Raw genomic sequence first — 24,799 nt, forward strand, 5'->3', positions numbered from 1 at the left:
GTGCCAATTAACAATTTAAAAAACAAAAACAAAAACAAAAACAAAAACAAAAACGTTACTTAACTTATCCGCCCTTTTTTACAATTTATAGTGCTTATACAAGTGAAGCAATAAGGGGGGAATTTTTAGAAAAAGGAAAAAAGCATGTTCCCATCGTCTCAAATCAAATGTATCTTTATTACATGCAAAAAAAAAAAAAAAAAGTTTATTTTTTAAGCAACATGCATCTTGTTATGGCTCGCAGCAGGATCAATTAAAACTTGATAAGAACCTTCACACAATCAGGTTGCTTCAAGTTCTCAAATGCTTTATCTATGTCTTCTACTAAAACTTCATGAGTCAAAAGTTCTTCAAGTTGGATTTCCTGTGAAAAAAAAAAGAGTAAATCAGCATTTCAAAAGTTCCCAAAATTTGACATGATTAGTAAATATTAGTTATTATAAAACATATTTTACACTATATAATTGGAAGCTCTCAATTTTTCCATCTAAAAAATGAAAGCATTATCAGTGTTAACCCTAACCAAGGGGGAGGGGAAAAAAAATACATGGAAAAGGAAATAAAAAGGAGTGGAAAAATGTTAAAGGTATAGATACTACGAATTTGCACTACTCTTAGTCTTACTCCCCTAGCTAGCATCACTTAAAAGTAGTACTAGCAAATAGTAGAACTGCTGCTAAATATTATAATAAATTAGAAATATACATTATATTATAAGTTGATGTTTTTGGAGCCAAGATAACAAGTTCTATGTATTTTTTTTTGATAAGCAGATAATAAGTTCTATGTACGTATAACATGAAGCAGCCACATTTATTAGTAAGCAATGTAATTTAAATTCACCTTATTTTTGCATTTGTCTATTATAAAAGGAAGGTCAGTTTGGAATTTGAGCCCTCCAAGAATGCTACCCTTCAAAGTTCCACCAAACAAGAGGGAAATGAAATTGACCTGGACAGTCTGATCATTTCCTGCCCCAATTACTAATGTTTGTCCTTTTCCCTGATCACCATGCATGCACAACCGATAAACATGTTTATAAATAAATAAAAAATTTTACTATATTCACAAATTATTTTACAATATTTTTACAAATTATTAATGTGACTAACTTTTACTAATTCTTATTTAAGTCCATCTCAAATATATATATATTTTTTACTTGCTAATAATCACTCATTATATGTGTGGGGCCCAAATGATTTATGAGCCAGGCCCATCTACCTGGGGAAAATCCGAAGGCCCAAGCCGAGGAGGGCTATGGCCCAAGCTCGACAAAATAGCCTGTGGATATCGCCGATGACGGCTCAGTCCTCGGCAGACCCAAAGTCCCCCCCCTGAAGGAAGGGTAAAAACGGTATAAGACCGAAATCAGGACGAAAGATCTAAAATATCCAGGGAAAGCTGCTCTCACTGCCATTCAATGCTCTGAACCTGATAGAGCCGCAGTCTTTGGCTTTTACAACCACCCCCAACGACTTTGAATATGGGCTGATGGGACAAGTATCAATTTTGGAAAGATTGACCCTATACGTGGGCGAAGGACAGTGGACGCAGGCGAGTATAAAAGGAAAAATAAGTAACCTAAAGAAAGGGGTTGGGAAAAATGGCCAAAAACCAGAGCCTCCTAGCCCACCTCCAGGAGAAAGACTCCAGGGGTGTAGGAAAACGTAAACTGGTACGAACACCGCAAAAAACCCACCGCCTATCGATCAAGGCCTAGCCTTCCAAACCCACGCTCTACAAATGATGTTGTTAGGGGCCTTTTCACGTGCGAACCCGACACTGTTACGGTCCGCCACGAATCGCGTCCTTACAATATGTGTACATCAACCGTTTGTAAAAAATATTGTGAAATAATTTGTATTTCTAACATTATAAAAAAAATTAGTGTCGGCAATTATTGTTGTGGGGATCATTCGGTTGATAGGCCCATAGGATTCAGAATTGGTTGAGGATTGTTGGGCCAGTGGCCCATCCGAGGCCGTATACCCGTCCAAGGACGTCATGCTCCTCGGCAGTATGCGTCCGAGGACGATCGCGTCCGAGGACGATCAGGACGTGGTCCCACCGCGATCAGATCTCAGAATTAGGTCATCTCAAAGGGTAGAGTAGCCGACTAAAGATGAAAGAGATAAGGCAAACAAATATCTGAAACTATAGCTGCCTCCGCATTAATGACCTCTCAACCAACTCTCTGGCCGCATTAATGTGGAGGTGATACCTGAGCAGTAGGGAAGCAGCCTTACAGCTGCCCATAAGAAGTTCCAGGAGGTGCCAGATGGGACAGAAAGAAATCCCCCGGACACAATCTACACGTGTTCGGCGAGGATGGATCGCGAAGGGGAGTATATAAACTAAACGAAGAACATGAAGAGGGGGATCGAGAAAAAAGAAGAACACACATGAAACTGAAGAGAAAGAAGTAAGAAGGAGGAGAGAGAGAGTAACACTGGGACTTAAGAAAAAAACGCTGATTATACCAACGAAAAAGAAGGAAAACCTCGTATGGGCTTGAGAGAAAATCTTGGAGGTAGATACCACAGTTAACCTAGCTCTTTACACCCACGCTCTACAAATCATATTGTCTGGGCCTTTTACGTACGAACCCAATACTGTTTAGGTTCGTCACCAAATCATGTCCTTACAATTGGCGCCGTCTGTGGGGAGAGCTTGTGTTAGCTTGTACAACCTCCGATACAACGTTTTCGATGGAAGGAGTGGAACTGCCTCACCCCGCAGCGGGGCTGCATCAGGGGGATATCAGCCCGCATCAGGCAGAGTCAAGGGGCTCTCAGCATGATGGTCCTCGAAAAAGTCCCGAACGGAGGGAAGTCCAAGAGGGGAGCATACATACTACTCACACCACGAGAACCCGTACAAGCGGGAAGAGTCACGTTTCCCACGAGAAGCATGATGGGGATCTGCAACGTGAAATTGCGGACTTGAAGAGAGAGTTACGTCATGCACGACGGGAGCGTTCCCCACCTCGCTCTGAACTATCATCCGGGGAGTCGGATGGAACTAGTTACAGGTGGAGATCGAGAACTCCGCAGAGTGAGACTTTCTCCTACGAAGAGGAGCGTCGCCATAGGCGTAGGCGTAAAAGTCCAACTAGTAGGGGCGTGGGAAACGATGCCATGAACAAAGTCTTGAGTCAAATTTCCAGGTCACCCTTTACAAGAAGCATAGATGATGCTACCCATCCTCGGCGGTTCAATCAACCTACGTTCTCTCTGTATGATGGCCATTCGGATCCGGTGGAACATGTAAGCTATTACAGCCAGAAGATGGCTATTCATTTCAGGGATGATGCCCTGATGTGCAAGATTTTTCCGTCGAGCTTGGGTCCGACGGCGATGAGGTGGTTCAATGGCTTAAGGGCCAACTCTATTGGATCTTTCAAAGCACTGACCCAGGCTTTTGGTGCTCGTTTTATTACATGCAGCAGGACTCCTTTGCCGCTGGGGTCCTTGTTGACCTTGTCTATGCGAGAGGGCGAGACTCTCAAGAGTTATTCGGATAGGTACTGGGAGATGTTCAACGAAATAGGAGGGAAGAATGACGCTGTGGCCATAACTACTTTCAAAGCCGGCCTCCCAGCTGATCACGACTTGAGGAAATCCTTGACGGGTAAACCTATTACCAGTGTGCGCCAACTGATGGACAGAATAGAGAAGTACAAAAGGATAGAGGAGGATCAGTTTCAAGGGAAAGGAAAGGCCAAGATGATCCCTCAGGAGAGGAGGGATTTCAGGTCGGATCGTTATAATAACAACCGACCAAGGCGGGACTTTGTTGGCCAGTCGGTCTCGGCAGATGCCCAGGTCGTTAATGCGGTATTTCGGGAGCCTGTTCAGCAGGTTTTGGAGAAGATAAAGGACGAGCCATTTTTCAAATGGCCTAACAGGATGGCAGGAGAGCCTACAAAACGTAACCCGAGTTTGTATTGCCATTACCATCAGGACCATGGACACATGACAGACAACTGCAGAAATTTATGGGACCATTTGGAGCAATTGGTCCGGGAAGGAAAATTAAGGCAGCTCTTGCATCACTCTAGTGGAAGGGTGAGCCAAGCAGGTTCCGAGGTGCGTGGGGATGCTTCATCAAGGCTCCCTCGGGGAACAATCAACGTCATCTTTGCGGCCCCAGGGAGGACTGGATCTTGCCCCACCAGAGTGTTATCGGTGTCCCGATCCCCGGCTGAGGATCGTTCTCAAGCATGGAAGAGAGCCAAGAAGCGTGTCTCCTTGGTTTTGGGTTTTTCAGATGAAGATTTGGAGGGAACCATACAACCCCATGAGGATGCCTTGGTGGTAACGCTGAGGATCAGTGGGTACGATGTCCGAAGGGTGATGGTTGATCAGGGAAGTGCAGCGGATGTGATGTATCCGGATTTGTACAAGGGGCTTGGTTTGAAGCAGCAGGACTTGACAACCTATAATTCCCCTCTTGTCAGTTTTGAGGGAAGGTTAGTCATTCCCATGGGGCTAATAAGGTTGCCCGTGCAATCAGGCACGGAGGTGGTGGAGGTGGATTTTATTGTCGTAGATGTTTTTTCTCCGTATACGGCTATCCTGGGCAGACCCTGGCTTCACACACTTAAAGCGGTTTCATCTACCCTGCATCAGAAGGTGAAGTACCCGTCCGGAGACCAAGTGCTGGAGATAGTAGGGAACCAAGCGGCTGCTCGGCAATGCCAAGTAGCGGCTATACTGCATCGGCCTGAGGCAGAAACCTCGGCTACAGCCGATAATGAGTCATAGAAATTAAAGATCCCAGCATCAGGTTTAGACGTACCAACCAATGGGGTAGAGTGTGAAGATCTGGAGAAGGTGACCGTTGCTGATGATCCAGAGAAATTCTTTCGGGTTGGGGCCAAGTTGCCTCTGGAAGAGAAAGCGAGTTTGCTGGAGTTCCTCCGAACTAATGTGGACGTCTTTGCATGGGACTCGTATGAGGCTCCAGGAGTAGACCCAAATTTTATTTGTCACCAACTCAATGTAAACCCTGTCGTTCCCCCCAGAAGGCAAATTCCTCGGCGACCATCGAAAGAGCATGCCGAGGCAGTCCGAAGTGAAGTTGCCAAGCTCAAACAGGCTGGGGCTATCAAAGAAGTCTTTTACCCCCAATGGCTGGCCAACACGGTGGTAGTGAAGAAGAAGACAGGGAAGTGGCGAGTGTGCGTGGATTTCACGGATCTTAATAAGGCATGCCCCAAAGACCCATTTCCTATGTCGAAGATTGACCAGCTAGTGGATGCGACCGTGGGCCACCCTAGGATGAGCTTCTTGGATGCCTTTCAAGGGTATCACCAAATACCGTTAGCCACCGATGATCAAGAAAAGACCGCTTTCGTGACCCCGGTTGGGAACTACCATTACAAGGTGATGCCTTTCGGTCTGAAAAATGCTGGATCTACCTACCAACGCATGATGACGAAAATGTTCGAGCCACAGCTGGGCAGAAGTATTGAAGTTTATATTGATGACATGGTAGTGAAAAGTAAGGTAGTCACTGAACATGTGGAGGACCTCACTAGCATCTTCGGGATACTGAGAGAACACAGGTTGCGCCTGAATGCTTCGAAGTGCTCCTTTGGCGTAGGTTCAGGAAAATTCTTGGGGTACATGGTGACCCATAGGGGAATTGAGGTTAATCCAGATCAGATTAGGGCTATTAACAGTTTGCAAGCGCCCCGGAATCCAAAGGAAGTGCAGAGGTTGACGGGGATGACCGCTGCGTTAAACCGATTCATTTCCAGGTCAGCTGAAAGGTGTCGTCTTTTTTTCCGTCTGTTACATAAGTGGCAGGGATTCGAATGGACCGAGAAGTGTGTTGAGGCGTTCCAGCAGTTGAAAAATTATTTATCCAAACCGCCGATCATGTCTAGCCCTGAAGTGGACGAGATATTGTATGCCTATCTGGCGGTAGCTCCACACGCAGTCAGTTTCGTCTTGATGCGAGAAGACAATGGCGTCCAGAGGCCGGTATATTATGTAAGTAAATCCCTCCATGAAGCGGAGGTGAGATATCTGCCGTTAGAGAAGGCCATACTGGCAGTCGTCCATGCGACACGTAAACTTCCACACTATTTTCAAGCTCACACTGTAGTTGTTTTGACCCAATTGCCTCTCAAATCCATACTTAGAAGTGCTGACTATACCGGCAGAATTGCCAAGTGGGGGACGATTCTGGGTGCTTTCGACATCAAATACATGCCCCGCACCTCTGTGAAGGGTCAAGTACTCGCCGATCTAGTAGCGGAATTCGCTGAGTGCCCTGAGGAAGTTAGTAGGAATCAAGATCACATGGATGAAAAATCGGTTGGCACAATATCCGCGCCAGGAGGGCCCGTATGGAAGGTATACGTGGATGGGGCCGCAAACCAACGGGGAGCTGGACTGGGATTGGTCCTGATATCTCCCGAAGAGGTCATCATTGAGAAGTCGCTAAGGCTGGGGTTCTCAGCTACTAACAACGAATCAGATTACGAAGCTCTGATAATGGGAATGAGCATGGTCCATAAAATGGGTGGAAAGGCAGTGAAACTGTTCTCGGACTCGAAGCTGGTCGTTGGCCAGGTGACTGGAGAGTTGGAGGCCAGAGACCCGAGAATGCAAGGGTATCTGAACCGGGTTAGGCATATGCGAACAGAGTTCGAGTCGTTCGACGTATTACATATTCCACGAGGCGAGAATACCCACGCAGACTCCTTAGCGACCCTTGCCACTTCTTCAGCACGAAATTTCCCACGGGTAATTATCGTGGAAAACTTGCATACCCCCACTTCACCAGAAAAGGAGATTTGCCAAGTTCGCCAAGCTAGTTTGACGCCGTGCTGGATTGACCCTATATTAAAATTTCTCGACAGTGATGTGTTGCCCGAAGATAAGGTAGAAGCTGAGAAAATACGAAGGAGAGCACCTCGGTACTGGTTGTCCGAAGATAAAAAGCTATATAGACGGTCCTTCTCTGGGCCATACTTGCTCTGCGTGTCTCCCGAGGCAGCAGAATTAATCCTGGAAGAGTTGCATGAGGGTATTTGTGGAAGCCACACAGGAGGAAGATCCCTGTCATGCCGAGCACTAACGCAAGGTTATTGGTGGCCGAATATGCAGAAAGAAGCGCAGGAGTACGTTAAGAAGTGTGATCAGTGTCAAAGATATGCTCCGAATATCCACCAACCTGGAGGAGTTCTTAACCCTCTCTCAAGTCCTTGGCCCTTTGCACAATGGGGGCTAGACATTGTCGGCCCTTTTCCTAAAGCTATAGGAAACAAGAAGTACCTGCTGGTCGGCACAGACTACTTCACCAAATGGGTTGAGGCTGAACCCTTGGCGAACATCCGGGACGTAGATGTGAAGAGGTTTGTCTGGAAGAACATTGTTACGCGATTTGGAATCCCACGAGCTCTTGTTTCGGACAACGGGCTCCAGTTCGATAGCAATGCCTTTAGGAAATACTGTTCAGAACTGGGAATAAGAAACAGATATTCCACTCCAGCTTATCCGCAAGGCAATGGGCAGGCTGAAGCTGTTAACAAAGTCATTGTCCATGGGCTTAAGAAGAGACTAGACGACGCGAAAGGAAGATGGGTGGAGGAACTCCCACATGTGCTTTGGACGTATCGGACAACGCCCCGGCGTTCGACGGGAGAAACTCCTTTCTCCATGACCTATGGAGCCGAGGCCGTTATTCCGCTGGAAACTGGATTCCCGACATTAAAGACCAGTGCATTCTCTTCGAGTAATAATGATGCGATGTTGGAAAAAAGTTTAGACCTGATTGAAGAACGGAGGGAAAGCGCGATGGTTCGGCTAGCTTACTACCAGCACAAACTCAAGCAGTGCTACGATAGCAATGTGAGGATGAGGCCGTTAGCCATAGGCGACCTGGTGCTGAGAAAGGTCCTGGGGGCCACTAAGAATCCAAGCTGGGGAAAACTGGGACCCAATTGGGAGGGACCGTATCGAATTACTTCTGTAGCTGGAATAGGGGCTTATTATCTAGAGGATCTAGACGAAAAACCTGTACTCCATCCTTGGAATGTAAATAATCTCAGAAGGTATTATTACTAGTAAAGAAGTTTTAATTCAAATATTCTCTTTTAACTTACGTCAAATATGCATTCTATGAGTCCCGCATCCTGTCATATCATACTGAATTGTTAAACAGAAACTGAGTTATGCCGGGTCCTCGGATCGCAAACTTAGTGGAAATTAACATCCTATCATACTGAATTGTTAAACAGAAACTGAGTTATGCCGGGTCCTCGGATCGCAAACTTAGTGGAAATTAACATCCTATCATACTGAATTGTTAAACAGAAACTGAGTTATGCCGGGTCCTCGGATCGCAAACTTAGTGGAAATTAACATCCTATCATACTGAATTGTTAAACAGAAACTGAGTTATGCCGGGTCCTTGGATCGCAAATTTAGTGGAAATTAACATCCTATCATTCATACTGAATTGTTAAACAGAAACTAAGTTATGCCAGGTCCTTGGATCGCAAACTTGGTGGAAATTAACATCCTATCATTCATACTGAATTGTTAAACAGAAACTGAGTTATGCCAGGTCCTTGGATCGCAAACTTAGTGGAAATTAACATCCTATCATTCATACTGAATTGTTAAATAGAAACTGAGTTATGCCAGGTCCTTGGATCGCAAACTTAGTGGAAATTAACATCCTATCATTCATACTTAATTGTTAAACAGAAACTGAGTTATGCCAGGTCCCTGGATCGCAAACTTAGTGGAAATTAACATCCTGTCATTCATATTGAATTGCTAAACAGAAACTATGTTATGTCAAATCCTTAGACCACTAATTCGGTAGAAACTTACCTGCTAAGTTGTGCATTGAATTATTAAATGGCAGAAAGAGTGGTGATGAGTTTTCTAAATCATAATCTTAGTAAAAGTAATGCCCTTTGAACATTCGTTAAGGAGTCAGAAAGAGAGAGCTTCGAATACAAGTTTGGCGTACAATAAAAGAGGCGTCTGAAATGAATCCATCCAAAATTACAACGACAAAGTAAGTAAGTGTAAAGATAACTTAGAACCATCAGAATGATAAGAAAGTAAGCGAGAAAGTCCTCTACTAAGTGTCTAAATTAAAATTACAAAGCAGTTTCCATCTTTTTACTTCTTGATGATGCCCCCAGCCGATTGAGCTGTGGAGTCCAATTCTTGTTGAAAACCCTGTGAGACCGTATATGTCTTCGAAGCAGTGGTGGATTTGTTTGGAGAAGCTCCTGGAGGGGAGTTGCGAGGTAAAACCTCCTCGCTGGGGTTAATAGCTGGGGCTGGAGTATCAGCTTGGTGTGGTTGAGGAGCTGAGGAGCATATCGCTTCGGGGTAATATACGCTCTCTGGCTTACGTAGTTCAGATGAGGCTTCAACCCCAGCACGGTTAAGAGCCTCGCTCCAGGTTCTCGCACAGAAGATGCGGCAAACCTCCGGAACTTCGGCTCTTAACGCTTTCTCAGTTTCAGCTATCCCGATTTCATAGCCCCTCTGCTCGGCTTCACCCATTGCCTTCTCAGACTCGATTTTTGCTTTCTCGGCTTGTTCTTTAAACTTTTCGGCTCTCTCCCTTAACCTCTGAGTTTCTTCTAGATGCTTCTTAAGAACAAGAACTTGCTCCTGAGTTTTCTTCAGCTCAGCATTCGCCTCGCGCTGAAGCATGGCCTGTTCCTCGGCCTGCTTCTGGTAGCCTTCTGATGACGATTCAGCACTCTTGCGAGCTTCTTCCTCGACCTGTAGCTTTTTCCTTGCAACGGTTAGATCCTGTTCAGATTTGGACAAGGTTTAAACAGCCATTACCTTTCTTTTCCTTTCACCATCTAGCTGGTTGGAACAAGCATTGAGCATCTCATCTAGCTTGAAGGTATTTTGGATGATCTGTAAAAAATAAAAGGGGGGGGTGAGTTAGTGTTATAGTTAATGAAAAGTGCGCATTAGTAAGTAACAGTCACAGTCACAGAATGAAGCAGTATAAAAGATAGCTTCTCACCATGCCCAAATATCGTTTATTGTCAAGGATGAGTTGATTCTTCCTCACATTCTTTAGCTTAGCCATATCCTTTGGGAGCAATAAGGCCTCCTCTATGGCCGAGGCCACATGACACCCTATGCCGCCGTTATAATCCCTTACAGAGGCATCGTCTCGCAGGGGTTCCCCACCGAGCATAGGAACTGGCAGCCACGCTTGTGAATCGGGATGTGGGAAATCGGATTTCTCTTGGCCCCGCATAGAGGGCTGTCTGGTTTTCTGCTGCTTTGCCGCTCGTTGGACATCCTCCTCTCGAGTGGGACGGGATTTGCTCGCATCTGCCACCCCCTTACCTTTCTGCTCTCTGCGCTTCTCTGGCTCAGCAGTGCTTGGCGGTGCTATTTGCGGAGATGATTGAGGAGGGTGGCGGGGGACTGGAGGAGGAGACCTGGCTGGAAGAGATGAAACCTGGGATGGTACTGTTTGGGCAGGTGCAGACTTTCCCTGTTGACCTCCTATCAGCTCCATTAGGCTTTTTTGGGGTATCCTTTTTACCCCCATCTCGTCAGAACTTTCCTCGGGGTTTGAGGGCTGATCGAAAATCTTAAAATCGTCCGTGGATTCCGATACTGTAACAACGGTTTGCTTGCTTGTTTCCCTTTTCCTTCTCCTATTGGTCCCCTTTTTCTTGAGGGAAGGTGAGGGTGAAGAAAGCCCCGCTGAGACGCTGGCCACGGAAAGAGGTTCTGTGAGAGGTGTGTGTTCGGGAAGTGGAATACCCTCTGGAACGATGAATCCTTCGTAGGCAACACTGACACGGCGAAGCCGAGGATCGCGTGCCCTAATCACGCCCTTCGGCGCCTGAAAGCCAAAAGAAAGGGGGGTATATCCGAGAATTAAATGTGCTGCTCGTAGCTGACCATCAGCCTCGTTCACGTATATTTCAGCTCTCAATAATCTGTCTAGGCTCGCTTTATTGACCAATCTGAGATTGGGCTTCGTGTAGCGTCTATCTGCAAGACCGTTGATTTTAAAGTTAAAAATTGTGAGACGCGAAAATAATAAAGGTGATTAAAATGTGATCATGAGCTAAGTAGCATAGGTCTATAACTTCGCACCCACCTGGCGTTCCCTCCACTGTCGGGCAAGATAGACCATCATGCCATTCCCCAGAAAAAATGAGGAAATCTTCTTTTAGGTGCTTATTTGAAGTAGGGAGGCACTGAATCAACCTTACTTCAGGATATCTCGACTTGAGATAGTAGTCCTGGTCAGCTAGGCGGTGAAGGCTGTACACCCAATTCACGTCGTGATGGGATAGATTTAGACCCATTCTCTGATTCAGAGCGTCTATACTTCCCAGAATCCTAAACATATTGGGAGCGCATTGGGTGGGGGATAGCCTAAAGAAATTAAGGTAACCCCTAGTGATACTACCCATGGGGATGGTCATCCCTCCTTCAATAAAGGCAATCATGGGGATAACCACTTCCCCAGTTTGCCTGGCGTCAACCCACTCCCCTTGGGCCGCATACCTCATCCCTACCGTTGGTGGGATATTGTACTTCATGCGGAAGTTTCTAATACCCTCCTCGGAGTCAACGAGACACCGAAAGGGATTCCTCTGTTTCCCCATTTTTTCTAAAGAAACTTAGTAAAAAAAAAAAAAAACTTTTTGATTTTGAATAAAAATGGTAAAAGCTTCGAGAGGACTTACAGGTTCAAAGGAAGGACCTCGGACAACGTACGATTATTCGTAGTCGCCAGGAGAACAGTGAAGATAGGAAGAAGGCAGGTTCAGTGTATAGGCCTTGGAACCGCGTAACCATTAAGGGTAAGGTACAGGTTTAATTTGGGAACGCCTTTATAGTCATGTGAAGATTGTGAGCGGCGAAATTCCCGCTCACAAAACAAGAGAAACCCCCTACCGTTTGATTTGGATCTAACCGTCGAACGTGGGAGACAAGGGAGTTGTCAGAATTTAATGCTGCCAAAATCGGGGCGCTGAAGCGTCAGGGGCATGCCCCGAAACGCGCACAGGTGCAGGCTCATGACGTCAAAACCCACCTTTTCTCCTGAGGAGTCGAAAAGTAGGATTTTGAGGAGCTATTGTGGGGATCATTCGGTTGATAGGCCCATAGGATTCAGAATTGGTTGAGGATTGTTGGGCCAGTGGCCCATCCGAGGCCGTATACCTGTCCGAGGACGTCATGCTTCTCGGCAGTATGCGTCCGAGGACGATCGCGTCCGAGGACGATCAGGACGTGGTCCCACCGCGATCAGATCTCAGAATTAGGTCATCTCAAAGGGTAGAGTAGCCGACTAAAGATGAAAGAGATAAGGCAAACAAATATCTGAAACTATAGCTGCCTCCGCATTAATGACCTCTCAACCAACTCTCTGGCTGCATTAATGTGGAGGTGATACCTGAGCAGTAGGGAAGCAGCCTTACAGCTGCCCATAGGAAGTTCCAGGAGGTGCCAGATGGGACAGAAAGAAATCCCCCGGACACAATCTACACGTGTTCGGCGAGGATGGATCGCGAAGGGGAGTATATAAACTAAACGAAGAACATGAAGAGGGGGATCGAGAAAAAAGAAGAACACACATGAAACTGAAGAGAAAGAAGTAAGAAGGAGGAGAGAGAGAGTAACACTGGGACTTAAGAAAAAAACGCTGATTATACCAACGAAAAAGAAGGAAAACCTCGTATGGGCTTGAGAGAAAATCTTGGAGGTAGATACCACAGTTAACCTAGCTCTTTACACCCACGCTCTACAAATCATATTGTCTGGGCCTTTTACGTACGAACCCAATACTGTTTAGGTTCGTCACCAAATCGTGTCCTTACAATTGTATATAGGTGTAATTTTCTTTTTAAAAAAATATAAAAAAGTGTAGAAAGAGAGGGTTGTAACCCCTACGTGTCCAAGACAACGTGAAGAAAGACAGACACTAACGCGTTCACTTATGAGAGTCAGGCGACTCAAACCCAGTTGGCACAAAGCCTTGTCACTAGACCATCTGCTGTATTTATTTATTTATTTTCAATTTGAGAAACACACATATACAGGGGAAGGGGATGAGATAAGAGAATACACTCACACGTCAACACCAAAACTGCATGCAATAGTTAGTGTCGCGGAGCAAGTGATAAACCCCTTCTCAATATCACACCTTACCGATGTGGGATGACTCAACAATACTGAGTATTTTTTTCTTTTTTCATTAATTATTATATGAATATAAAAGACACTACAAAAAACACGCTTTAGAGCTGCGTTTTTGAAAAACGCAGCTCCAGGGTGCTGTTTGAGCTGCATTTTACAAAAACACAGCTCTGTCACTGGACGTATAGCTGCGTTTACTAAACACAGCTATAGACCCGCTCTGAAGTTGCGTTTTGTGATGTTAAGGCTACGTTTAGCTGGGTAGGACTAAAGCCGCGTTTTTAAAAACGCAGCTTTAGACCCATCCGGGGAATTCAAATTTACATGTTCTAGAACATGTAAATTTGAATTCAGAGACGTACCATTTTTGTGGCTTGGAGGGCTTCATTGATCAAGGGAGGAACCCCAGTGCACTCAAAGCAATAATCCACACCCAATCCACCTGTTAACTCTTTGATTAGCTGGGAAATAGATTTTTTTATTATCGTTAGGGTTTATAAAATCAGTCATTCCAAAAGCTGTTCCCTTTGTTTTTTTCCTCTCATTTGTGTCAATGCCAATTATCTTTGCTGCCCCTTGCACTCTCGCCCCCTGTATGGCCTGCAATTTACAAGGACATAATTTTAAACTTCCTTCATCCACCATTCGAATATTAAAAGAAAAAGAAAATAGAGATTTTTTTTTTCTTTTCTTTTTTCACTTTCTGGTAGGTAAACTGAACTGCATGCACTGATAAAACTTCAACAAGGTACAGCCATTAAAAAAAAAAAGGAAGCAGAGAGAGAGAGAGAGAGAGAGTCCAACTAATTCAACAATCTCATCAAGAATAGACCAAGTTATGCAAGTTTATGTTCAGAAAAATAAAATAATTGCCTATACAAGTCTACTTATATACGTTGCAAAGTTAAAAATTAAGGGAATCGGAAAACTATGGGACATATATATATATATATATATATATATTTATGTTAGAAGTGCACATGATAATGTCACATCTCTTTATAGTTTGTACTACAAAAAATTGGACAATGTTGTGACTTTCTTTTTTCCCTTGGGAAATGTTAGCAAATGCCTAAGGTTATTGGTCTAGAAACTATTTTTAGAAACATTTTATGGGAAATAAAAGTAATTAATTTTTTTGTCAACTTTTTTATATTTCCCATAAAAATAATATTAAAACTTTCATAATATGATTATTAATAATTGTCCTTAGAACACCAATTAACATGACCCAATTTGAATTATTTGCTTTGAATTTGAAAGACTAATTATCCAAAATCGTTGTCCCTTTGGCCTTTAGGACATGAGTTATAGAGTAACAACCTTATGTCACCCTTCGCCATGTTTTCCTCTCTACATATAAATTTATTATATCACATAAATATGCTAGAACAAATTTTAAGTCTAACACATTTTTCTTCAACAGTGTGAATGTAATTATTAAGACACTTTGATGGAGTTGAAGCTCTATACGGACGGTTTGACACCGAACCAACCTTCCCTGTGTGTTGTTATGGGTCCAATTGCTTGAATAAAGTTAAAAGCTCAAATAGACTATAGCTTGTTTAAACCCCCAATTTTAAAAACATGGCTTAATTGCTATTACTCTTTTTCCCCAAGGATCATGGGGGCATTTTTTCCATCACCCATAAACCATTCGCAGCTTTCTTAATCTATTTAATTAGTGACTGTGACTATGAGGCCTGAACGAATTTCTTATCCTTCTATGTATATGTCTGTGGTGGTTTGTTTTTCTAGTTATTGTTACAATATTCTAGTGAGGAAAGTATACCATGTAGTGGGTATATGTGGCATCTCTCTCATAGTAGGTGAGTTTTACAAATCAATGAGACTTATTTACTACAAGAGAGATATCTTATATACCTGCTATAGGGTATACTTTTTCGTTCTAGTAGGGGATGAATTGAAACTCGACCAGACATAATCATTAACTTGCAACAAAAACAAAAATGAATGATGATAGAGACTTATTTTTTCACTATCTAACAAGTTGGTGATTGAATAACATCGCTTTTAATCCATCCAAAAAAAAAAAAAAAAAAAAACGGTTTATACTGGCGCTTTGTTATAGGTCTCTAAACTGCCGGCATAGGTCCAGTAGTTGAGTTATACTGGCGCTTTCTATGCCGGAACTTTCTAGCGTCGGTTTTGAGCCATCACAATATTAATATAATTTTTTTATAATGCACCAATCAAAATACTACACTGTCAGTGAAAAATTATGAAAGAGAACACATATATACATACCCCTAAGCCCACAGCACCAAGACCAAAAACAGCCACAGTTGATCCGCTTTCAACCTTAGCATCCTTCCATGCAGCCCCAATTCCAGTAGAAAATCCACATGAGAGGAAGCTAGCATGTGGAAGAGATATAGTTGGATCAAGCTTGACAACGTAATTAGTGTCAACAACCGTGTACTCGGACCATGTAGAGCAAGTAAAAGTGTGATACAACCTCTGGCCTCTAATAGACATCCTTGAAGTTTCATCAGGCATAAGACCACTTGTGGGTACAGGGTATTTGAGGCATAAATTGGTCTTTCCTGACAAACAGTTCTCACAGTCTTCACACTCCCCTAGTGATGTTGGAATAACAAGATCTCCTTCTTTTAGATCTGTTACTTCCCCGCCAACACTTTCTACCACACTGCAATTGCATATTTTAATTAGTAATGATAGTCACACACTCTTTATACATGCACTGCTGCATGGAGTGAAATTATATTTTTAAAATATAATTTAAAAAAGGAGCATGTATCAAGTGTACAATAGCAACTATGAAGCCTGTGAGTATGCATTAAAATTTTCCATATTTTATTCTATATATCAATATGTTTGCAAGACCAGTTATTATAACATCAATTTGTGCTTCTTTGATTTTTAAAAAAATGTTAAATCGATGCAATGTCGATACCATAGTAAATATATTTTTTTCCTCGTTAGAAATCCAGCACACTTTGTAAATTTATTATGTATATATAGTAAAATGTATATTAATCTTTAAAATACTCATATATTAAACGTTTGTGTCTTCAGTTAAAGTGTTGTTATTGGTTAATTCTTACCCAACACCTTCGTGTCCTAGAACCCGAGGGAAAAGAGGCTGTAGATCAACAAATGACATCATACCCTTTAGCCATAAGAAAACGAGTTGAAAGTAAATGTAAATAATAACAGTTGGGAAGGAAATGAATACTAACAATTGGGAACCCTTTGGTGACTAAGAGGTCTGTGTGACACACACTAGCACATAGGATCTTGACACGAACTAATTCAGATGATTTTGGTGGCTTTACTTGTATCTCTTCCACCTTCACCGGTTCCCCATTTCCCCAACACACCGCCGCTATATATCACACATTCACGTAGCCCATTGTTGAACAAATTCGAGAGCGAGAGAGATAAATTTATAAATACCAAAAATAAAAAGCGTTTTAAATCTTATAATTCAAAGTGAAACAAATTAAGGAGGTGTTTGGTACATCCACTCAAACACACAATTTTAGTTTTTAAACAACATTACATGTATTTCTATACACTTTTTTATCAACACGTATTTTTATAATTGTTTTCAAACAACAAAATACATGTACCAAACACTTCCTAAATCTGAAGTTTTGCATATTACTTTTTTTTTAAACTTCAGAATTTAATTTTATTACTTTTAGAATTATAAGTTTTAATTTATTTTTTTAGAAATATTTAAGTTTAATTTATTACTTTTATTTAATTTACACAAATTTTCAATCCAAAAAAGAAAAAGAAAAAAAAGAAGAACATATTATTTCATAAAATAAAAAAAAGTTAAGTAATAACATAAATCTACAACAAACATATAAAGGAATTTATCTATGAAAAGAAATCAAATAATAAGAGTAAGGTTGGGGGCAGGAGGGGTTGTTCTCTTGTTGGCTAAATGACTGAAGCGTTGGGTACTTACTGCATCTTCTGATATCAGATATATGTTCTTACTATAAGCCATATATGTATAGGAAGTGAATCGATGTTTATTTGTCTATAATGAAACTCTCATGTAAAGATTAAATCAGGCATACCTTTGCACGTAATGATTAGTAAGTCCCTCTTCGACATTGCCGGAGCTATCCAAGCTAATCAATGCAATTCAATTTGAGTTGATAACTGTGTGTGTGTGTGTGTGTGTGTGTGTGGTGTGGGGGTGATGAGAAGCTGGTTCCACAAATAAATATGCAAATTTTGTCATAATTGCATGTAGGGGCGGGGCCATATACAATTGAGGGTGGTCCTGAGTGGTCACAAGACCATCCTCAAACTTGAAAAATAAATAAATTTTATTAATAAAAAAAAGAAATTTTAAATTAATATAGATTGTTGACCACCCTAAAAAAAAAAAAAAAGAATGGACCACCCTAAAAAAAACTTGAACATCCAAAATAAAAATTTATCCATTAAAAATAAAATTTGACTTCTCCAAAATTTTGGTCCATTGAAGATTGAACCAAAAAATTGCAAGAAGTGCTATGTTCGTACAATATGTTCTTAACACTTTTATAACAAATTTTAAGTGGCATATTGTTACCAGTAGAAAAAAAAAATTTAATGATATGTAAATTAAAACTAGTAACAATTGTTAACTAGAATTTGTTGTGAAAATATTATGGACATATTATTTCTCAAAAATTGTCCAAACAAAAAAATTAGCCTAAAAGCTCAAATCAAATGTTTAATTGTGATATTTTAAATTATGTTTACAAAAGACATTTTAAAATTGCTATTTTTTTATTAAAAAAATGCATATTTTCCAATAGCTAGTTAGTTAGTACTTGCTTTAGTCTTTAGATGAATTTATTGGATTTATGCGATACATCTTGTACATACATGTATACACTAAATAATACCTCAATATTTTATTGAACATGATTAATGTAACGGTTTAATACCTAAGTTGAATATGTTGAACGAACTTGTAACTTAGTTTTTTAGGGGCGGCACCATATACAATTGAGGGTGGTCATCAAACTTGAAAAATAAATAAATTTTATACCTAAAAAAAGAGAAATTCTAAATTAATATAGATTGTTAACCACCCTAAAAAAAAAAAAAAAAAAAAACTTGACCACCCTAAAAAAACTTGAACATCCTAAATAAAAATTTGTCCATTAAAAATAAAATTTGACTTCTCCAAAATTTTGGTCCATTGAAGATTGAACCAAAAAATTGCATAGTTCTATGTTCACAACATGTCCTCAACACTTTTATAACAAATTTTAAGTGGTAGATTGTTACCGGTAAAAAAAAAATTTTAATGATATGTAAATTAAAACTAGTAACAATTGCTAACTAGGATTTATTGTGAAAATATTGTGGACGTAGCATTTCTTAAAAATTGTCCAAACAAACAAACTAGCCTAAAAGCCCAAATCAAATGTTTAATTGTGATATTTTAAATTATGTTTACAGAAGACATTTTAAATTGCTATTTTTTATATTTAAAAAATGCATATTTTACAATAGTTAGTCAGTTAATACTTGCTTTAATCTTTAGATGAATTTATTGGATTTATGTGATATATCTTGTACATACACATATGCGCTAAAATAATACCTCAATATTTTATTGAACATGATTAATGAGACGGTTTAATGCCTAAGTTGAATATGTTGAATGAACTTGTAACTTACCCTTTATTTTTTTGTTATCACTATGGACAATATTCTTATAAGGAAATTACTTTTATTACAAAATTTATCTTTTAAACAAATTCATATTCACTTGAATAATCTTCTTTTAGATCCTAGGCTATGAGAAAAGTTCTCATCTTTTCATCCTCATAATCAAGAGAAAATAAAAAGAACATATTTACAAAGATGTTCTTGTCAACCTCTTTGCCATGATTTCCCTAAAAAAGAAATTAGTAGAGCACTGCATAAATTTAATCCTAATTAGTTTAAAGAATACGAAATATAGGTTGGAACATATCATAAAAAAAGATGATGCATTTTGTTTATATTGTTACTTATTTAGGTAAGATGTTGGTAATTGAAAGGGAGATTAGTAGTTTAATGATTACTTGACTATGTATGTTAAAAAAAATATTGTTGATAGCATTAATAATGAAACTAGCATACAACAATTTCAAAATATGAAAAACTTGTAGATTGAAATTTTAAAAATTTTATGTATTTGCGATTGTATTTTTATGTCAATATATTCAAATTTTATTTTTATGAAATTTTGTTTAATTTAAATTTCTTAGTGATCACCCTGAATAAAATTTTTGGAGTCGTCACTGATTGCATGTGTATGTGTGGTAGTGATACACAACGAATTATATAATTATTTGTGTATCACCAGTAGAGAGAGAATGCTAAGGATACAATAAGTCCTATAACTTTTGTCATAACTCGTCACATATTTACATGAAAAATCTTGTGCAACAAAATGAGTAACAAAAGTTGTGGGATTTTTTTATCTTCCTAGCATTTTCCCTCACCAGTATTATTGGTAATTTTGTTGCACATGATTCTTCATGTAATAATGACATACCTAATAGTATGCTTAGTAGGTACATTCAATACTACTGGTGGGACTGAGGGTGCGTTTGGGTTAGAATGAAAAATGTAAATTATTTTACTATTCAGCTTATTTTTGCTACTATTCATAGGTCTCACTACATTTTTTGATTCTATTTATGGACCCCACCGTATTATTTCAACTAACTTTTATCTTTATCTACAATATTTCAGTAATAATTTTTTAGTTTTAGCAAAATAAACAATATCCAAACACACCCTGAGTGTGTAATGAATAAGCCTATATAAGTAGCAATGTGATATGTTTTTATTGGTGGAACATAAATCGGAGTATAAAGGGAAATACAAAAGATTTGAATTTATCACGCATGTGAAGGTAAATGGTGGCATGTGTATTGTGGGATTACGTACGGGAGTACTGTAAACATTGATTAACATTAGTTGATCGTCGGAAACTAAAAGGCATGAAAAGATCATTCTGCTATTGGGTCACGACTCAAGATGGGTTTCTTTCATGGTTGGAGATAGAGATGTTAAGCAAAGTTATCTCTTCTTTTATTTATTTATTTATTTTTAGGATACAAGGGAAAGTATGTGTGTGTGTATATACACACACACATATTTATACTATGTATAAGAGGATTCCCTTCTTTCAATTGGATTTTTATATGGTTCAAAAATACTTTTTGATAGTTTTTAGACCCCTTAAAACAATTGAATTAACTTAGGTAATTAGCCAAGTTGTTACTTAGTCCAATTAAACAAGTCTAGGTTATCACAATATCAAAGATCAAATCATGCAAAGCAGTGGAAAATAAATAACACAAGATATGATTACCCAGGAAACCAAACCGGTAAAAACTTGGGGAGGATTTAATTTAGCTATCCTCAAGGTAAACTTGAATCCACTATCTTGAAAGAATTGAAGTTCATACAATAAGACTTACAAGCCCCCACGCTCGACTTCTTATTGTTACCAACCAGTAGAACTTACTGACACGACCACATGCAAGTTTCGAATCCACGGACTCCTTCTTTCTTGGATTCACTACCAGATACAAGCACACCCGCTTGTGTTTTATTTAAGCTTCAATGGCAACAACTGAATTGATCATCAAGGTGTAGATAAATCTTTCATCAAGGTGTAGATAAATCTTCTCCTTGAAAACCCTAAGTTTTTGTAAAGGAAAGCTCCTCTAGATCTCACAAGAGATTTACACAAACCGCAATTATGAGCAACACTAAAACGTGGCTAGGGTTTGCCTTTTATATTTAGGACAAATAAGAAACCCTAAAAACGTTTTAAAACACTTAGGGCTGAGTTGGAAAAATCTGCAGAAAATCATTCTACCCGAGCTTCGATCGATCGAGCCAGGCCGAAAGGCACAATGCTTTCCTGCTTTAACTCGATTCCAACTTTACATAAATGCATAACTTTGAGCTAGACTAAAATACTTCTAAACACATTGTTTTGATCATGGTTTGCCAACAATACAAATTAGAGTTCTAAATACATAAAATCCTAAGACTTTAGAACCTAACACTCTTATTAATGAAGGATAACTTTATTTAGAAATAAGGTCATAAATATCAAATAACAAATTTCATTTTGAATTCAAAAAGAGAATTCTTAAAATTTATGACTTTTTTCGTTCAAAAAAGAAATTACAGTTACTGTTTATCTCTAAAGTTTATCATTTTATTTGTTTGAAAAATAAAAATATATATTTCTAAATTATAATAGATGCAAATTATTAACCTTTAACAAAGAAAATAAAAAAGCCTTTGAGCAATTGGAGTAGTATATATATATATATATATTCAGCAATTGGAGTAGGGCAAGGATAGGTTTCTTTCATGGTTAGAGATAGAGACGTTAAGCAAAGTTATCTCTTTTTTTATTTTTTAAAAATTTTTTAGGATGCAAGGGAAAGTCTTGGAGAGAGGTCCTTTAATAATATACCATGAAGCTATTTGTGACATTAGTTTATAAGTTGTGTTTTTGGGTTTTAGTTATTATTTTTAACTGAAATTTTTGGGTTAAAAATAGTTTTTTTTTAATTTTTTATTATTATTATTTTTTTAATAATGTTGATGTGTAAAAATGTGGTAACTTTAAAAAAAGTAAAATATTGGTCAAAAGTTTCGATTTTATTGTATATATAGATTAGATACCTCAGAAAAACACAAAAGTAGTCTTGCCATTTGCTTGCAGAGACTTCACGCTGAAGAAGAAAAAAAGGCTGAAGGGAATTTGTACGGTAAAAGGGTCCCCAGGCCCACTTGGGCCACGAACTTCAGCCCTACAGTGTAGCCTATGGTTCCAATCCCTTCATCCAAAACTAGGCCTTAGGCCTATTGAGACCATAGGCTCGGGATCCATGCCACTATGCTTGACCCAAGACCCATTGGGCATGCAATCTTGGACTGTACACTTCATGGTTCATAGCCAGAGACTTGCCTGGTCAACACACCTTAGCCGGGAATATGATTGCTCTGGGATACTATATCTCAGCTGCCCAGTATTGCCTTGGTAAATATCTCTGCCGAAAGTCCTTCTTGAGGTGGGAACCTGTTCCAAAGCCACTACTCCCACTCCTAACTAAACACCCACTTAAAGGCAATGAAATTGGACCTTCATGCCTACTAATAACTTAGAGTGAGCACAACCCCTCCACTAATCTTGAGCTATAAATAAGAGATGAAAATGAGGAAGGTAGGGTTTTTTTTGGCAATTCTGGGGAGAACACTGAGTGAAAATAGTAATCACTCTGAGAGAGAAAGAAAGTGACTCTGTGAGGTAAAGGGAAGGGTTTGAGTAAACAGGGGTGTATTTAGGTTGCCGAGTAAAGGATCACCCATAGTAGGAAACCCAAAGCCCACAATATAAATAGATTATGAGCCCAATTAGAGGTTGAGCCCAACAACCATATTTTGGGTACCCACAATTGGCGCCGTCTGTGGGGATCTCCTATGAAGTTGTGGTTCTACTAAGGAGTGAATGGGAAAATGTCTAGAGGTCAATCAGGGAGTTATGCTGAAAGTGGCTTTGGGAGGTCTTCTTGGGGATCCACCTGGCGGGAACAAAGGTAGAAGAGACATGAAGATAGGGAGGATGAGGAAGGGCGATCCAGCCTTGGTGAAGGGTCATTTCAAACTTACCAGACAATGTCCAGTGCCTCGGGGCGTAATCGCTTCAATAGAAGGGATGAAGAGCTTGGGCAATGGGATGAGGAACTTGAATGTCTTTGTAGGTTGGGGAGGGATTTGGAGTTGCAAGCGAGAGGTAGGCGTTAGAGAAAGGACCACGAGGACCGAGGAGAAAGGTCGGCAAGTGTGAAGGATCACCATGGAATAGGGTCCCATCAATCCGAATCTCATTGGCACCGGGATCGCTCACAGGAATATGTAGACTGGGATTCGATTTCCCCGGAGGAGAGATGACCTTGGAATGCGGCCATAGACATTATGAGCTACGCATTGCGTCGAGTTGCCAGATCACCGTTCTTAAGGGACATTGAAAGGGCACCTATGCCGAGTAGATTTACACGGCCACTGTTTAATTCTTACGATGGAAAGACAGACCCGATGGAGCATGTAAGCCATTATATTCAAATGATGTCTTTGCACACTCATAATAATGCACTGATGTGTCCCACTGCTTTGAGATGGTTCAATGGGTTAAGGAAAGGCTCGATTCATAGTTTTCCTGAATTGATTCAAGAGTTTGGTGTTCGGTTCATGACCTGCAGCCGAGTTCCACAGCCCGTAGATGCATTACTATCAATGAAAATGGTGGCTGGGGAAACCCTCCGTAGTTATGCTAGCCAGTACTGGGAGTTGTACAACGAGATTGGCAAAGGTAATGAAAAAATTACAGCGAGCACTTTCCAGATGGAGTTGCCCGAGGATTCTGAATTATGGGACTCATTGACAAAAAGGCCTCCCCAAGATATGAGGTAGTTGATGAGGTGTATTAAAGAATACAAGCGGTTAGAGGATGACTAGTTACAGAGCAAGGCAAGGCCTTAGTCATAAATCATCCTCGGTATACCAGTTTATAGTCTAGGCCTCGAAAAGATTTGAGGATTCAAGAGCTAGGGCCACAAGTGGGGGAAGTGAATGTAGCCTTCAAGGAGCCGGTGCACAGGATTGTGGATCGAATCAAGAATGAGCCATACTTTTGGTGGTCGAACAAGATGGGGGGTGACCCTTCAAGGAGGAATCAGAATCTATACTGTACTTACTATAGGGATAAGGGGCACACCACCGAACAATGCACAGTGTTAAAAGATCATCTAGAGCAGTTGGTGAAGGAGGGGTATTTGAAAGAGTTTGTGGTTGACCCCAGGAATCAGGAAGTTGGGTAGGGCACATGGCCCCGCGGGAATCCTCTCCCACCCCCATTGAGAGTAATAGAAGTCATCCATGCGTCCCCAAGAGGCTTTCAAGTGTCCGAAAAGAGGGGGGTGCTGACTGTGGTGTCGGCGGAAAGCAGCACGGATGAGCAACCCTTCAACAAGAAGTTGAAGCACACTCGGGAGCCCATCGCCTTCAATGATAACGATCTGAAGGGCACGATTCAACCACATAATCCTTGGTTGTTACAGCCTAAATAAATGGTTTCATAGTCAAGAGAGTGTTGATAGATCAGGGGAGCGGTGTCGAGGTGATGTATCCAGACCTATTCAAAGGGCTTGGCCTGAAGAATGAAAATCTCACCAAGTAGGACGCGCCCCTCATTGGGTTTGATGGCCGCATGGTGATCCTAGAAGGGCAGATCTTGCTTCTCTTGAATAGGAAAAGTAAGGAGGTGATGGTAACATTCATAGTGGTCACTTCTTTCTCTCCATACATAGCAATCTTGGGAAGGTCGTGGATTCACGCAATGAGGGCTGTACCGTCCACCCTGCATGTAAAGGTCAAGTTTCATACCGAGCAGGGAATTGCTGTGGTAAGGGGTAATTAGCAAGTGGCCAGGCAGTGCTTGGTAGCCACAGTTGACCGAGGAATAAAGTAAAATGCGTTAATCGAGAAGAATCCTTTATAGCAATTATAGGGATCCCAAGAGGAATCGGGGGCCA

At 40.6% G+C, this 24,799-nt stretch overlaps 1 protein-coding gene and 1 pseudogene across 1 annotated transcript; one reads left to right on the forward strand and one right to left on the reverse strand.

Moving 5' to 3' along the window:
* LOC115960596 lies at positions 1-17,415 on the reverse strand (annotated as a pseudogene).
* A 5,768-nt stretch (positions 17,416-23,183) lies between these two features.
* LOC115961377 lies at positions 23,184-24,085 on the forward strand. Its single transcript, XM_031080368.1, has 2 exons — positions 23,184-23,674; positions 23,785-24,085. Exons 1-2 carry the CDS (start codon positions 23,184-23,186, stop codon positions 24,083-24,085), a joined length of 792 nt encoding a protein of 263 aa, XP_030936228.1.
* Positions 24,086-24,799: the final 714 nt, after the last annotated feature.

The sequence above is a fragment of the Quercus lobata genome, chromosome 9 (assembly GCF_001633185.2).
Source record: "Quercus lobata isolate SW786 chromosome 9, ValleyOak3.0 Primary Assembly, whole genome shotgun sequence".
NCBI lineage: Eukaryota > Viridiplantae > Streptophyta > Magnoliopsida > Fagales > Fagaceae > Quercus > Quercus lobata.